Source organism: Portunus trituberculatus, chromosome 29 (assembly GCF_017591435.1).
Source record: "Portunus trituberculatus isolate SZX2019 chromosome 29, ASM1759143v1, whole genome shotgun sequence".
Taxonomy (NCBI): domain Eukaryota; kingdom Metazoa; phylum Arthropoda; class Malacostraca; order Decapoda; family Portunidae; genus Portunus; species Portunus trituberculatus.
In genome coordinates this window covers 8,202,286-8,219,371 of record NC_059283.1, presented here as the reverse complement: position 1 = coordinate 8,219,371, position 17,086 = coordinate 8,202,286, and the positions used below count along the sequence as shown (strand labels likewise).

Sequence of the window (17,086 nt, the reverse complement as noted above, 5' to 3'; positions counted from 1 at the left end):
TATATATATATATATATATATATATATATATATATATATATATATATATATATATATATATATATATATATATATATATATAATTGAAAAAACACCCACCAGAATCAGTTGATCATCTCTTTGGTATCTGAAGGCAATCCTGATGAGAGAACAAAGTGTTTCAAAATGCAGGGACTGACGTGGTGCTATCCAACCAGCTTGGTGTCGTGCGTCACTGCGCCAACATATTATCAAAGCACACTCAAGTCTTTACATTTACAATGTAGCTATGTATAGTCACGTGGTCATAAGGTACCGGAAAGTCCAGCACTCTCTTCCACTGTGTTTATTGGTTCCTCTTGATATGAAGATATTCATCCTGACAATCTCTTAACGTGTTGGTTTTAGGCACTTCTTGAGATTGAGAAGCACAGGTGACGCGAAGGTAAAGCAATCCATGGCAGGTTTTGGCATAGAGAATAAAGTAGCCAAGTTCCTTTCCCTGTCTACAACCTTCCTAATCAATGCAGGTGAAGCGAATGCGGAAACTCGCAAGACTGTTCCCCTTAACTGCTCCTCTTCATCCTGCTAGACCTCCACTCTCGTTCGAAACAGCTGTCGCTCTGGCTCTACTAGACAGGATTCAGAGCAAAGCAATCCAAAGTACACACCTGGCCGCATTACCTGGCCTTACTGTATTACCTTTAATGAGTTTCTTCTTCTAGTCCAGATGGTATTGAATCTCAAGTCAACCATGTACAGTACAGTATTTATTATCATTATATTCGGTGTGTCTGTCATTTTCTTACATCCCTCGTTGTGTGTGTATGATAGTTAAACAACTACAATGTATTACCAAGTCTTGTAATTTATATAAAACATATTTGCTTTATTTTGTATGTTTATACATTAATTCATGACAATGTGTACATAGGAGAGTATAATAACACGTAGTTTACAGTCAACATTTGCATGACGAGAGGCATTACTGTTGATCAAGATGACTTGTATCACTCCCTCTTACCGACCACTTGCTGCCTTTCTGCCTTAAGACGATCAGAACCTCCACCAGTAGAGTTGCAGCCGCTAAAGCTACTCCTGAAGGGGAATAAATTATTCATTTACTATATATATATATATATATATATATATATATATATATATATATATATATATATATATATATATATATATATATATATATATATATATATATATATATATATATATATATATATATATATATATATATATATATATATATATATATATATATATATATATATATATATATATATATATATATATATATATATATATATATATATATATATATATATATATATATATATATATATATATATATATATATATATATATATATATATATATATATATATATATATATATATATATATATATATATATATATATATATATATATATATATATATATATATATATATATATATATATATCCAAACAATGAAGAATAGACAACAGTTTAAGTTATTCGAGAAATAGGTATTACAATATTGAATGGGCTGGGCGAGTGGGAGAAGAAGTGAGGCAGAGATGCCCCGTAAATGAAATGAATTATGACATATAGAAACACGTCTCACTCGAGCATGCAAAATGTCACATGACGGAAGTGCTAGCAAGAAAGCGGTGCAGCCAATCAGCGGCGCCAACAGTGAAGTCAACTCACCACTAACGTAGACGAGACACACGCCGTACATATCGCCCATCTGCAGTGGTCTGAGGGCGCTGTCCACGCTGCCGGGATCAGAGTTGAGGCAAGTCTTGGAGTGCGCTACGAATTTCATGAACGCTCGACCCAGAATCCCAAACTCACGTAGTCTTGTGAGCCTGGAGAGATGAAACATGGCGTGTTTAGTTCTATAGAGCCTCTAGTCAGACTCAGGTGTCAGACTCAGGTGTCTTAGTTGCATGTGGAAGGTTAGATAACATACTTACACAGGGTCCACTTTTTGACGGAGTTGGGACCCCTTTGGGAATGCAAGAGTAAGGCTTTTGGACCCGTAGTAGCTGTCGTCTGTCATGTAGAGGGAGCAGCTCTTCGTCTGGGGAAGATGGAAAGTTTATCGGTGAAAGGAATGCAAAAATTAAGCAAAGGATTCACTCTTGCATTGGTAAGGTGAAGAGAGTAGTGATGGATGGTACATGAAAAAGAGAGGGAATCAGGATAAGTTTCAGAGTTTATCACTAAAAGAAATGAAAGATGAAAGAGTGGGCAAACAAGACAATTCTATGTAGCAGTGACAGCTTTCAGTTTTGTCCACCTGAAGGAAGTGTGAATGAAGGACGGAGAGTAGGCCGACGTAAGTTGTGAAGAGGACGTGTTTGCCGAGCGACATGTCCCTCACCCCGAGCGCTACGTTGTTGTGAGTGTACAGCACCTTGTTGAGTCGCCACATGGTCGTACCATCCTCTGCTGCCTGCATTAAAAACCACTTGTGTTAATATTACTACCATTACACCTCTTCCTCCTCCTCTTACTACTATCACTTCCATTACTACTACTACTACTACTACTACTACTACTACTACTACTACTACTACTACTACTACTACTACTGCTGCTGCTGCTGCTGCTGCTGCTATTACTACTACTATTTCATATTGTAGTTTAAAGTTCTGAAGGAAATAAAAAGAGGAGGAGGAGGAGTAATTAAGAATTATACCTAGGGAGGTAGTGGTCTAGTGGATAAGGTGGTAAGCGTGGGACTGGGCAGACGTCCACACGTAGGTTCAAATCCCACCACGTACTATCTTGATACTTTGCCATTTGTCGATTGATTTAAAGATACCTAAAAGCCATCAAGGTTGTAGGTGGTTACACCAAAAGATGCACTTGGGTGGTGATATGGACCCTAATATGGGTACCACTATAAATAAAATTGCCTGCACCACTAATGGATGGAAGCTGAACAGCGCTTCCCAAACTATTCAAGTAAAACCTACAGGCGCTATAGGCCACAAGATAAAAAAAAAAAATGAAATGAAAAGAAGACAAGACTAATTTCAAGAGATATTTTCATGTTCTTCCTCCTCCTCTTGAAGCAGGTAAGACCACGCCCCTCGCCTCAATATTCCGGTGCAGGAGGGTGCCGCGGAAAGTGAAGCAGGGAATCCTCGTCTCCACCAGCTCCTCCAGGTTACTAAAGGGCAGGATGAGGCGCGGCTTGATCAGCATGGCCTTCAGGTTAGAGCGATACACCGTGGAGATGATCAGAGCCAATAGCAGCCACATGCCCACCACTGCCTGCTGCCTTAACCCACGTGGCACCAGAGTGGAGGCTGGGGAGAGATGACGAGTGATTGAAGCATTGAAGTAGCTGGCAGGAGAAGGCGAAAAGTGATCGTATAACATCAATAGCTACAGTGTGTATAGTTCTCACACTGCGCCAAGGACACGGCCACGCTCCACAGTCCAGCGTCCAGCAGAGTGTTCCAGACTGTCTCTTGCTCCCTGGAACCTTCATCGTCTCTCCTGGAATGGAGAGAAAATAAACATAATAGATAAATAAAAAGATGGATAGATAAAGTGATAAATAAGTGAAACAGAAAATAGACAACTATAACTTCATGAGAACGAAATAAGACAGAAAAGCTCCAGAGTTTGTGAATCTGTGGTGCTCGGTTTGTTTACCTGGAGGAGGGACGAACGGGCTGAGGCGAGACTTGGCTTGTGAGCAGCACCACGCCAGCCATCGCCACCAGGGCCGCCAGCACCATCACCCATGACTGCAGCAGGGAAGGAGCGAGTTTACCGTGAAGGAAGCAAGAGACAGACAGAAAGACATGAGAATAATCACGAAAAATAGACAAAGCATATATACAAAGAGAGATAGAGACAGAGACAGAGACACACATGCACAGAAAAAAAAGAGACAGGGAAACAGACACAAAGACATAAACAGACATTGAAATAAAGATACACAGAAACAGATAGACAGAGACACGGAAGCAAGACAGACACGGGCACACGAAGACAAAATCACCACCAGTATCCCAACGCCTCATCTCCTCACGGTAAAAGTAAAGGGCTTGAGGAATCCCGCCATGTCACTCTCCACCACAGGACGCTTGTAGATGAGCCTCTCCTGATCCATGTAGAGAAAGTCACTGAAGTCCACCACTTTTGACCTATCCAAATCCAGCCCCACCACCACCCCGGTCATGTCTGCCTCCTGCAATGATGAAACACTAAACACACCAAGACTAGACTAAAAGGATTGTTGTCTAGAATGAATACCTGACGTGGACCTTAAAGTAAAGTGTGTGTACCGTATCTGAGAATTGAGTGGTGTCACACGTAACGCGACAATGAAAATGACATTCATATCACTCGAGTACATACAGAAAGAATTGCGTTTATCCGTTTGGTTTCAGAATGTATGCAGTTGTGAGTAGTTTGTGTTATCCCGGACTTACATTTCGCGTCAGAAGGCCGATCATCCCCGTCCAGGACCCATTGGCATCCTCCCGCCCGAACTGCCTGTCATCTGGCACCACGTACTCGAAGCTGCCAAGTAGGAAATAAATAAATGACAATGACCATAGACACTACCAACAGATTACGGTAAATGGTCTGTTTTAGTACTAGACATACTTGAAAGAATCTTGTTTTCACCATGAAGAGTGAATATTAAAAAGTGTGTGAGAGTTTTGCTGTAAGAGAAATAAATACATTCTCTGCTTTCTTTTCACGGCTTAATTAGAAAAAAAAAATAAATAAATAAATGACTGACTGAATCCCTTGTTTGAATATTGATTTAGTCTGACTTTATTCCTCTGGTTTCTTCACATAATAACAATTAACGAACTTAATGACATAAATCAGACTCTCCCCAGTGCTTTCTTTCAAGTCTCTTTTTCAAGAGCAACAAAACATCTGAAAGAAGACCCCCACTCTCTTACCAGAAGTTGAGAGTCTGTGCGAGGATGTTCAGCACTTCTGTCATGGATCCTGTGACTTGATAAGGCGGGTCGTCCTGTGACAAAAATATGAACGGGTAGTACTGCAAAGGAGAGAAACGCAAGCTATTAGAGAAGAGGAGACACTGACACGAGACTATCGTAAACTGCATTGCATCGAGTACATAGGCTATACTGGCAGCAAGAAGAGCAAGAGTAGTAGTATTCGTAGCAGCAGACAGACAAATGATCATTACTTTTGTTCTTTCTCGAGGTCTGTGCAAGCAAGGAAACCTGGCAAACCTTTCAAACTCTGAGACAGATATCAGTAGTTGTTGACTATTATGTGATGTTCTTATACTCTGTTCAGGGTCTGAATAGTAAATAAATCTTTCAAATGTTTCAAACACAGACAAACATCGGCAGAAGCAAGTGTGTTTGTTCTTACCACATACACCGCTACCTTCAGACAGCCCGTGGTGTTTGACACTAAGGCCATTCCCCTCCGAACAGTACCTGTGGATAAAATAAACCTCCAATTAGATTGCCAAAAGAAATTTGCTAGTATTAGATTAAAAGAGCACAGTAAGGCACATCCAAACACCTCTATTATGAATACGCGCTACTCGGGTGGGCAGGTGCTAGCAGTGTCTGCAGTGGAAGGGAGAGAGAGAGCGAGTGAGCGAAGGAGTATGAGAGCTATCAGTTCATTGGCAGGACATCATCGTTTTTTCCCTTACGAGTCAGTGATTTTTCGCAAATGTTATGAAAAGGTCAGGATGTGATCAAACTTCTGAGAGTGTTTTATGCAAAAAAAGTTTTTCGCACCAGAGGTGCAGCACGGAGGCGTGAAAGGTTGGTGGTGTCATCACGCGCTGCGCTGCGAAAGGTTAGAGCCTAATCTAAACTTTAGCAAGGTTTGGAAACACTGCTAAAAGGAGAGAGAGAGAGAGAGAGAGAGAGAGAGAGAGAGAGAGAGAGAGAGAGAATCTTTGATACACACACACACACACACACACACACACACACGTGTAAAATATTTCATAATTGCAACCACTATCATTAAAGTAACAACACATGTGCACTGCTAAACAGATTACGCGAGGCTGGTGTGAGGAGCGAGTCATTGCTACCAACCAGTCAGTCAACCAGTCTAATTATGAAGTGGACGCTGGGGCGAGGTGAAGGAGGGGACAGGATCACCACATATAAAGACAAAGCTGCTGCCCTAGAAGATGGAGGAGGGAGGCTACCTTATATGTACACTGAGGAAGGCAAGGATCCTAAGGAGGGCGAGGAACAGGACGAGGTTCCGGACGGTGGCTGGGGCTGGGTAGTCGCCTTCGGGTGCTTCATAGTGTGGGTAAGTCAGGCAGCATCATAATAGAAGAGTAAGATGGTCAGAGGGAATAGTGAAAAGAGGAGGCTTAATTTGTGGAAATTTTTAAATTAGTAAATCAAGGAGGCTGTATACTCAATAATAAATAATAGATAATAAGTAATAATAGCATATACTGTACACTTACTTGCTTATGTAGTTACCTATAAGTGCCTGTCATGTGATGTTGGTGACTAGAAACTCTCTCTCTCTCTCTCTCTCTCTCTCTCTCTGGCCAAACCTTTCAGTGCGCCATTTTCTTGTGCCTGTGTTGTCATTGAAGTGTTATTGATTTTAACAAGTTATGCTGCTAATTTAGACACACGAGTATACATTCCTAGGACAAAAAATAATAGATGTAACAATAAAAAAAAGCTCATTGAAAAAAACAATAAAATATAGAAGAAATAAACACAAATAAGCAATTACAGAAGTAAAAAAAAATATGGAAAGAAATAACAAATAATAAACAAGCAAAATAAAATATGTAAAAACACAAGCAATCTAAAATGAAATAAGATAAATATATAAAACACACAGATAGACAAACAAACAAATAAGAACACTTAACTTAACCAAATGCAACTGGCAGGCAATCTTAGGGTCAGCAAGTGCAATTTTCGGCGTGCTGTTCGCTGAGTTCCTGACGGAGACCCATACGTCCTCCACGGTCATTGCCTGGATCCACAACCTTGCCTTCGTCCTCTCCTGTTACTGCACCTTCCTCCTCGATCCGTTAGTGGAGGAGTACGGCTGGCGACATGTCACTATGGCCATGGGGGTGATGAGAAGCGCAGGGCTGGCCGTCTCTGCCTTCTCGCCCAATGCATACTTCTTGTTCTTCTCCTACACGATCTTTGCAGGTGAGATTTAAAGATAGGTCTTTTTGGATACTTCAACTTAATTTTAGGGGAATTGCAGGGGTGGTTAACTTTGACTAGCTTATTTTTTTATAGACTTTTGTTGATCAATGTACTTCTGTAGATCAATTTGTACCTTATTTTCATTATAAGTTTGTATTGTCATGATGTGGACTCCTGAAACTCGTATTTTTCTCCTCTTTTCCTCGTCCAGGGATCCCCATCGACGTCCTCTACAGCTTATCCTTCAGCATTGTCCCGCATTACTTTACCAAACGTCTCACCATCGCCAACACTTTCATGTCCATGGGCTCCTCCGTTAGTATGTTGTCTTTTCCTCTCTTCGTTACGTTCCTGCAAAATACCATTGGTTTCAAGGCTGCAATCATCATCACTGCTGCCTTGAATCTGAACTTATGTGTGGCAGCCATGGTATTTCATCCTGTGGAATGGCATAACAAAAACCGCCAATATCACCCAAAAATTGATAACATGAAGGCAAATACAGGCTCAGAGAGGATGAAAACACAAGTTAATGCTCTAGTTAAAAAAGAAAAACAAAGAGGAATTATTTATAATGTGTTGAAATCGTTTTCAAGAGTAGGCGACATAGCTAAAGCTAATCTAAAGCTTATGAAGCATCCTAGAGTCGTTATTGTCAGCCTAGTCGCTTCTATAAATCTACTGGGACTCTCGAACTTCGATTACTTGGTGCCCTTCGCGATTCAGGCAGCGGGGCACAGCTTGGACCAGGCTGGACTGTGCTTCACCCTCGCTGGTGTGTGCTTGCTCATCACCAGGCTCCTTCACCCGTTCCTGGTGACCTGCATGACTCACAAACTTATTATCATATGTGGGTCCACCCTCCTCGCCACCTCTGTTGTTGGTATGTATGAGGCATGAGTGAGAAATTAAGTTATCCACTATTTGTCATGCATGTATCATTAATGTGAGACAGTAAAAAAAGACGGAAGCTATAGTATCATTTCTTTGAAGATGAATGACAGACAATCCCTTCTTATTCTATCCAGTGTTTGCGTGGGCTGACGACCTCCTGGTGAAAGCTGCAATGATGGGAGCCTTTGGCAGCGGGACGGGGCTGGTGTTTGCTTCCTACAACCTCGTCATGGTGGAGGTGTTGGGTTTGGCCATGCTACAGCCTACTCTCAGCATTACAGGGCTCTTCAATGGGGCTTTGTTCCTTGTTATTGGTCCCTTTATAGGTAATGTACGAGAATATAAACATTAACTTACGCTCTTCTCTCTGCAAATTTTCTATTCTTTTTTCTCCTTGTTTTTTTTTAACATTATTTTCTTAAGGACTCCTTTTCGAAGGCAACAAGACACGTCCAGCCAGGTTCTCTTTCCTGTGGACTTTCTTATCGGTGTTTCAGGTATGGTTCGGGACTTGAGTGGGAGCTACAAGGTAGGGATGAGTGTGCTGGGTGGTCTCCTCTACACTAGCGTCCTTCTGTGGGTCTTCCTGCCTGCCGCTGTCACCGAACAAAGCAATGAGGAGAGAAATGACCTGCAGCAGTCACCACCTACACCTCCTCCCAAGTCCTTCAATGAGAAAAGACCTTTGCTGTCTCGTCGGCCGCACTAGCCTGTGATTCACTCTTTTATGTAGGCTAGTGAATGTAACTATTAGTCTTAGACATGTTCAGGGCATGAAAAAGGTCTGAGATGATTACAAAATCTTTCATAGTCTACCTGCTCGATTCGATTAAACTATATCGCTCGCAACTTTGACTTTTCGATCACTGCATGTCTTAGATCAGGGAATGTGTTGATTTTTGCTTATTAGTACATTATAAGCCCCACTTTGCTATGAATTGGTGATAATTAGCCACTATCTGAATGTTAATTGAGTTATATTGTTTTTGTTAACATTATATTGCTTCAGCCACTAGCAGTCCACGCTGCTTTGATGTGAATCCAGTCAAGAAAAGTAGCGCGCGCCGATCGACTTAGGAAAATTACACAATCTTCTAAGTTTCTGCTTTGTTTTTCCAATCACACCGATATACTACCTTGTTCAAAGCTACTTCCTATTTTGTTATATATGATTAGAAACATGAAATCCCACTGTACGATAGTAATAAACCAAATTAAATTTTAATTTCTACGTTCGAATTACCTTCTGAATGAATTATAAACAAAATGCCCTCACTAAACATCAAAACTACAATCTTAAGTAAACTGCGGAATGACACACATAATGTCTTACTATTATTTCTATGATTTGAGAAATGAGTAATGGTTTAGTGCGGTACCGGTGCGAGATGACAGGCGGCGGATTGTAAACACAAAACAGTCAACATGGCGGCGGGATTGGTTGATTACGGCTCGTCTTCGGAGGAGGAAAACGAAGAGGAGCTGGCCAAGGAGATGTGAGTCCTAAACACTAAATAACTGATCCCATAAGACCTTGGTGGTTGTCTGTAGTGGTTTCAATAAAAGTGTTAGAAATGAATTATTGCAGACGGTGAGGTGAACGTATGAGTGAATTTAGTAGAGATATTTCAGATATACATTATGATCGTAAATATAAATAATAACAATTGCTGGTGTATTCTGTTGCCGTCCCTTCTGCAGGACAGGTAAGTTTGGAGACCTAGTGGGGATGGCGTGGTCTTAGGGTGGGTGGGGAGGCTTAACTAAATTTGGGAAAAATATAGCTTTGGAGGGTGAATCCTTCAATATAGTCCACAAACACAATATCAGCAAGTCAACCTCCAAATACTTCCATCTCTATGCGCTAACCTTTTAAAAGTCACAAGTCTTGCTAATTGACGTTGGGGCCTCCTCTCCCCATATCACCTGCCACACTGGCCTAACCAGTGAATGGCAGTGTAACACAATAGAACCTATTTATTATGTCTCTTTTATCCCTAACAAGCTTGGGTACTTGTTAAGAAAGTGGTGTTTCAGATTAAGTTAGGCAGAAGCCTAACTGTGCCAAATTTGGACATTCATGAAAAGATTTAAGGGCAAGATGCCATGTTTAAAAAACTGGGAAATTTTTTTCTAGCCTTACTTAACTTCACTTTACCTAACTGAGGGCTCCACTTCCTTAAAGACACTAACCCAACTGTATTGGATAAGGTGGTGAGCATGGGATCGGGCAGCCGTCCATGAGTAGGTTCGAATCCCCCCACATATATACTGCTTTGAAACTATGCCATTTGTCGAGTGGTTTAAAGTTACCTACATGTCACCATGATACCCAAGTTCTAGGTGATTACACCAAAGATGCACTTGGGTGGTGATATGGGTCCTAATATGGGCACAACTATAAATAAAATTGCCTGTGCCACTAATGGGCGGAAGCTTAACAGCGCTCCCCACATATACTCTTCAAGTATGCCGACAGATGTTATAAGCCATAACATAAAAAAAAAAGAAAAAGAAAAAGATGAGGAACTATAACCTTGTGTGACCCCAAAACAAAGCCTCATGATCTGCCCATGATTAAGTAATGTAATCCTATGTCACATCACCTCAGTGGGAACAGGAACTGATGGTCTCAATCCCGTCTTACAGAAGCACAAGAATCGCAGACCAGAAGACAGTGAATTACTTTGAGTCGCCGGGGGACAAGGGGCAAGCCAAGAAAACCAAGAAGAATGAAACCAAAAAGCAGGAGGTTCTGGTCAATCCGTTGCGCAAGAGTGGCCTTCCTTTGCCCTTTGAGAACGACTCCTCCGCTTCGGTGTTCTTCAACCCATTCCACAAGGCACAGGAGGACAAGAAGACGGTTCTTGAGAAACACGTGAAGATGACCGAAAACCCCAAAGATGTGCTGGAGATCAATGGGAAAAAGATCTGCTGGAATTACCGAAAGGGACGGTGCAAGTTTGGACACAACTGTAAATATGCACACGATTCTGACATCAGTAAGCCATCAGAGTCCAAAGAAGTGCAGAGTAACCTCAACTCAACCACCACAGCAGCAGCCCTGTATGGTGACACAGCAGCCAGTCAGGTCTCGGTCGGTGAGTCTGTTGTTGACGAGCTGTCAGCTAAGAAGAAGAAGCGTCCCGGCCTGTCCGAAGGGATAGTTCCTAGTAAAAAGGTACAAAAGATTTATCGCAAGCAGCAGGCCAAGGAGACTCCGTGGCTGCTCAAATGATTAGCAGGTTCTGGTTCTCAATCACTGGTGACAATTCCTGAGTGAAATTTGTTGGCAGGTGTAGCAAGTTGTGTTAGCAGATTTTATTTTTGTAACAATATGCAGTGTCACGATTTACAAAAGTGCTTTTTAACAAGAGAAATCAGCACTGAAACAAAAACTTTCAAGCTTTTATCGTGGACTTCCTATCAGTGGACAAGTTTTTGTTGACTGAAAGTTTATATTTATATTTTATCAACATTTACATCAGTATTTTCTGAAATGCTGATAACCTAAACACACTGAATTGGCTTAGGCTAAGTATAGAACATGCAGAACACCACAAACCTTGATCCTTACATTACATAAGGCAAGTGTTGCTTTGTGATGGTGAAGCCAAAGATAATGACAGCTGCCTTTGTGCTGTCACTCTCTCTTGATGTGTTTTTGATTCTCGAGTGCATGATAAGTCACATGTACAGAATAACTTGACTCTTCACTCCTGCACTCATCTCAAGACCAATCATGACACACCAACTTGATCTGAAGGTGGATTAAAACTTCAGCAATGAGAGCCGGGCTAAGACTGAACCCCTGACAGAGAAGAAAAGAACAGTCAGATGCTAAGATAATTTAAGACTCTAATACCTTAAGTCAGGATGCTTAGTGAGTGGCCAAGTACAGTCAAAATTATTAAAGTAACTATCTCCATTCACTTCTGCCTCTGTCCTCTAGTATAGTAACAATCCATAGCTCATGTAGGATTGTCACTAGACTGGAGGACTTCAGATCAGTAAGGTAGAGGTGAATGGAGATAGTTACTTTAATCTTGACTGTACCGGGCCACTCACTAAGCATGCTGACTTAGGTATTAGAGCCTTAAGTTATCTTAGCATCTGACTGTTCTTTGCATCTCTGTCAGGGGTTCAGTGTTACCCTGACTCTCATTGCTGAAGCTTTAATCCATTTTCAGATCAACTTGGTGCATCATGATTGGTCTTGACATAGGGATGCTGTGTGGGAGGAGAGTTAAGGCCCTATCACACTGGCCTATGATACACGGAACCAGGAACATCCACTCCAGATAGCTGGAACTTGCCCAGGATTAGCAGAACCAAGTTGGGATGGATTCATATCCATCCCGGTTCTCCGTATGCTATCCCAATGGAAAATAAACATAATATATGTAATAAAAACCTTTTATTTAAACTAAAAAGAATGTGACTAAATTTTTCATATTGGAATATTAAATAATATTTAATCAATTTAGAAAGGTAAAATATATATATATATATATATATATATATATATATATATATATATATATATATATATATATATATATATATATATATATATCATGTCGATAGTTTGAGCTCATGGCAACCACCTCTGACTCTAAAGTTGGCGTCGTGCATGTCTCAGCTTTTCTCTAGTTACTTTTACTTACTTTTTGTCAACAAGAGGAAGTGCAAATGCAGTTCTAGGACAAAGCACAGGCTGAGATATAAGCAGCATGGTTTTGTTCTGGTTTATTTTGATTAGGCTTTGTCTTGGTTGGTGGGCCATTTGCCTAGCATAGCAAGAACACGGGCAGCTTGTGTGTGATAGTGTTCCTGGTTTCATACCAAGAACCATGGCCTGTGTTCTGCGTATCATAGGCCAGTGTGATAGCCCCTTTACTGATACACTAGGCAAACCACATCATCTAACCTTATTTCATATACAAAGAAGCATGCATTACAAAACTAAGCCTTTTATCTTCACATTCATAACTGTATTTACCTACATAGATGTAAGACATGCATGAACTTAAAACTGAACGTCTGGAGCTAAACTGGCTCCTATTGTATTGCTGCTTAAGAAACAGGCAGACTGATGGGCATCACTTGTGGAGCTAAAACTGGCTTCCTCTAAGTCTTAACCACTGGGTAATAAGATAATAAGTACTTTTCAGTGGTTGTAACTACAATGAATGTTGGATTAGTGCTCTGAAACTAATGCATCTCCTCCTCCTACATTGTAGAGTCATAAGCATTGCCTCCTATCTCCTCTAAGTCTCAAGTACTGGATACTATGCATATTTCTCAAGTGCTACAGTGAATGTTGGATTAGTGCTTGGAAAATGATGCATCTCTTCCTCCAACACTAAATAGCATTGTTTCTATCACACCTATAAGTCTCAACCACTGGGTAGTCAGCACATTTCTCCCTGGTACTTACTACATTGACAGTACCACTGCAGTACGTACACACATGTATATATTTTTACTATAATACAAATACTTTTGTAAACTTTGAAGTCCTAGCCTGTGATAAACATTTGTAATGTACCCATGTGTTGATATCAAAGTGCATGTTGTGAGTGTCAGGAACAGGGCTGCCTTATCTTACTCATAGCGGTAGTACTGTGTTGTTCTCACGTCCGTGTTCTCAAATGTTTCAGCATGTCTCAATTATTTTCATCAGGCTTTAATGGAATCTATTAGAAAGGATATTTAAGTATATTTAAGGGTGTTTTCATGATTCCGATGATAGTTTTAGCAAGGATTTTATGTCTACAAGGGAAAAGGCATCCCATGAGAACCTGACTCATGATCTCTGTGGCCTTGGAAGAGAGAACAAAGCACTTAGGTTTGAACATTTAGGTCACTAGGATGTGTCAGGGATGAGAATGCATACCATTATCATGGTTGTGCTGAGCTATGCTCACTCCTATCTCGTGTGAGGACAAGAAGTGGCTGGGAATGTAGCAATAGACCAGTCAAGACCAACAGACACTGACTGTACCAAAACTGACTACTTTTAGGTGAAGCCAAGATGATACTTTGGTTGTAGAGTCTGTGTTGCCTGGACTGTCTTAGTGCTACTAAAGCTACACCACCTAATTTAACTGTATGTTATGCAGTGTGATAACTCAAAGATTCATGTTAAGCTGAGTGTTAGATCATGTAGAGTATATAGACCCTTGGTGTACACTTCCTAGGAGTGTTAGGTCACTCACCAACAACACAGTAATGGGTTCAGGAAATTTATAAAAACCTACATTAGGAAACTCATTTCAAAAGCAAATCAAATAACTCCGAAAGCCTGCAATACAAAAATAAAACAAAACAAAAAAGTGTTAGCTCGTAAAAAATTACTTTATAATATCAACATGCATTTTCTACATGTGAACATTCGTGAAACCGCACTTGTTACGTTAGATTTCTAGCATTGACTCCAATATTTATACAATTCTCCCTCTCAGATATGCAGCTCTTGTTCACAAGTGTGGTGTTACACTCTAAGTATCCATGTATATAAATTATACCTAAGAAATTAAGGTTTTTTGCAATATTTTGTAAATTATAATTCATCTGATAGTGTATAAAAATTATTGTACTGCTGAACCAGTGTGTGTCTGACCTTGAGTGCAAGTGTTGAGTGGGCAGTGTATGGCAAGACACAGAGAGATACTCCAGCTGCCACACTGCTGAAGTTTGGTGGGGAAAGCTGTGGTTCTCTCCACACTTCCTCAGCCCCTGCCTCTGTGATAGCATGTGTAGCACAAAATAAGGTAGTATACTGAAGTGAAAACTACAATAAAAGATAGTTCTTGGATATTCATGGATGCATACTAATGTAATTATTTTATCCTGACACAAGTTACTTTGTAACTTTCCAGAAACAGAACACTTGGAGAGCATCTCAGGATATCATAAACAAACACCAGTATTATGTTGTGCAATAATTATTTCCATATTAAAAACCATGTGAAGTACAAAATAGTATGATGATGCAATTTTCACTTTTCACATAGCTAACTGGTCTTTCCACAAGCAAGAATTTACCTAAACTTTTGCAATGAAGAGTTGAAGTGACTTGTGTAACTCTCAGCTGGCCTCCCACACTGACACACCACACACACACACACACACACACACACATTAAGTAAATAAACATACAGGGTGTTATGACAGGAATGTGGCAACACCAGACCAATACATTTTCTCAGTCTGGGTCAGGGTATTAAATAAACAGCCACACATATGTCTGACCCAAGACACAGACACTGGGTATACAGTATTATACAGTGAGTGTCTGTATCACCTGCTACTGAAAAAATATATCGCAGAGTTAAAATTAGAGATGTACCGATGCATCGGAATCGGCGGTATCGGCCCATTTTTTGGGTATCGGTATCGGCTTATTTTATGCCGATACTTCCGATACCTAAAAGGAATTTACTACTTAGTGATATATTTGATATAAGATATTGATGACACCAAATTAATATAATACGGCGTATTAAGTTTCCATGGTGATTACCTTATGTCATAGAAAACTCTTTTCTGTGGTAATAAGCCACAACCTAGAAGTTTAGAATAAACTAAACTTTTTTCTATTTAACTGAAAAGATTAGGTGAAAGCTCATGTTTCTGAATTGGTCTACTAATGTGTAATGAATTAATATCAAAGGATGTCAGATTTAATTAAAGAGAAACATACACAACAAAATGAGTTTCTTTTGCTAATATTTTGTGTCTGTTTTACAATTTTAATAATTTTGAAAATATTTTTGATCGCCAAAATATCCGTCAATAAAAAATCAATAATGAAAATGCACAAGACCAAATGGTCGCTAAAGGAGTAAGAAGTAAGAATTTAAAATAACTGACAAGAATCAGAAGACTGAGAAGATATTCATTCCAATTACTGAGTAATTTACCTTTGCAAATGGCTCCAAAAAGCTTCTAGAATTGCTCCTATTTCACAAACGTTCTCAGAAGGACTTACAGCATCCCCCAAAACAAAGCCTCCCATCTGATAACGCTCGCCGTCCACCAACTCATCCTGGTGTCCAGTGCAGTAATCACTATAAGTAGTAGTATCAGTATCGGTATCGGTGGTATCAGTATCGGAATCGGCCAAAATTTTGGTATCGGTATATCTAGTTAAAATCACGTCAATCAGTTTCTAAAAAAAAAAAAAAATCAAACCTATAAAAAAATATAATTGATCATGTAACCATATTTATCATCTTCCTGAATTATAGACTGTATCTTAGGAAAAAAAAAGAATATGGAAAAAGGAAAACTAATCATCACATTGTCAAAATTATCCTTTCCCTGCAGCATCATTAATTAATTCACCTCAACTGATTTCTTCTATAAACAAAAACATATATATATATATATATATATATATATATATATATATATATATATATATATATATATATATATATATATATATTTCATTCTATTCACCACATAATCATTCACAGCATTGTTGACTGACTTTCCAATCTACTAACCTTAAGAAAAGTTATCACTATAGTCCTGCTCGTCTAAGAATGTGGATTGGGTGCGGCCCCATGGGAAATAGCGGGAGGACAGCTGCCATACCTTTAATCCCTCGTTGTCTACCCCCTCTTTCCCTCTTCCTCCTCTCTCTTACCCCTCCCTCTTCCTCCCCCTCTCTTTCTTCCTGGTCAAGGACACCGCAGCTGACCTCCCATCACCTGTATGGATGGCGGGCGTGATTGGTGTTGCTGCCGTGAAGATTTGAATGTAGTTTTTTTCTTACTTATGTCAGCTTATTTTAAAGTACTTTCCTTCACGATATAATCTAATTACAACTATGGAACTATTTACTCATCCCAAACCGCAAGGAAACCTCTTTATAAGTATATTATTTTTTTTTTAGCAACACTGTAAAATATGTATGCCACGTTTCTTGCCAGGCTTATGAATATATTATCAATAATAAGTTTACTGCTCTCTCATACGTTGTAATACTAAGGCTAAATGCGTATGTATATTTGCTGAC

General features: G+C 39.8%; 4 protein-coding genes and 1 long non-coding RNA gene across 5 annotated transcripts; 2 read left to right on the top strand and 3 right to left on the bottom strand.

Moving 5' to 3' along the window:
- Nucleotides 1-52: 52 nt before the first annotated feature.
- LOC123510394 lies at nucleotides 53-2,715 on the bottom strand. Its single transcript, XM_045265510.1, has 5 exons — nucleotides 2,685-2,715; nucleotides 2,283-2,438; nucleotides 1,957-2,063; nucleotides 1,688-1,848; nucleotides 53-1,077 (listed from the first exon to the last, which is right to left on the bottom strand). Exons 2-5 carry the CDS (start codon nucleotides 2,415-2,417, stop codon nucleotides 965-967), a joined length of 516 nt encoding a protein of 171 aa, XP_045121445.1. The 5' UTR covers nucleotides 2,418-2,438; nucleotides 2,685-2,715; the 3' UTR covers nucleotides 53-964.
- Nucleotides 2,716-3,014: 299 nt separating this feature from the next.
- On the bottom strand, nucleotides 3,015-4,184 carry LOC123510595 (glutamate [NMDA] receptor subunit 1-like). Its single transcript, XM_045265875.1, has 4 exons — nucleotides 4,035-4,184; nucleotides 3,653-3,747; nucleotides 3,402-3,493; nucleotides 3,015-3,300 (listed from the first exon to the last, which is right to left on the bottom strand). The coding sequence occupies exons 1-4, from the start codon at nucleotides 4,182-4,184 to the stop codon at nucleotides 3,038-3,040; spliced, it is 600 nt and encodes a 199-aa protein (XP_045121810.1). The 3' UTR covers nucleotides 3,015-3,037.
- Nucleotides 4,185-4,336: 152 nt separating this feature from the next.
- LOC123510393 lies at nucleotides 4,337-5,420 on the bottom strand. The gene is made up of 3 exons (XR_006676483.1): nucleotides 5,369-5,420; nucleotides 4,924-5,024; nucleotides 4,337-4,528 (listed from the first exon to the last, which is right to left on the bottom strand). It is a non-coding gene; the product is annotated as an uncharacterized LOC123510393 (long non-coding RNA).
- Nucleotides 5,421-6,021: 601 nt separating this feature from the next.
- Nucleotides 6,022-9,280, top strand: LOC123510391 (monocarboxylate transporter 12-like). Its single transcript, XM_045265508.1, has 5 exons — nucleotides 6,022-6,283; nucleotides 6,891-7,161; nucleotides 7,373-8,044; nucleotides 8,190-8,381; nucleotides 8,553-9,280. Exons 1-5 carry the CDS (start codon nucleotides 6,080-6,082, stop codon nucleotides 8,762-8,764), a joined length of 1,551 nt encoding a protein of 516 aa, XP_045121443.1. The 5' UTR covers nucleotides 6,022-6,079; the 3' UTR covers nucleotides 8,765-9,280.
- Nucleotides 9,281-9,395: 115 nt separating this feature from the next.
- LOC123510392 lies at nucleotides 9,396-12,474 on the top strand. The gene is made up of 2 exons (XM_045265509.1): nucleotides 9,396-9,551; nucleotides 10,705-12,474. The coding sequence occupies exons 1-2, from the start codon at nucleotides 9,481-9,483 to the stop codon at nucleotides 11,291-11,293; spliced, it is 660 nt and encodes a 219-aa protein (XP_045121444.1). The 5' UTR covers nucleotides 9,396-9,480; the 3' UTR covers nucleotides 11,294-12,474.
- The last annotated feature ends 4,612 nt before the right edge of the window (nucleotides 12,475-17,086 follow it).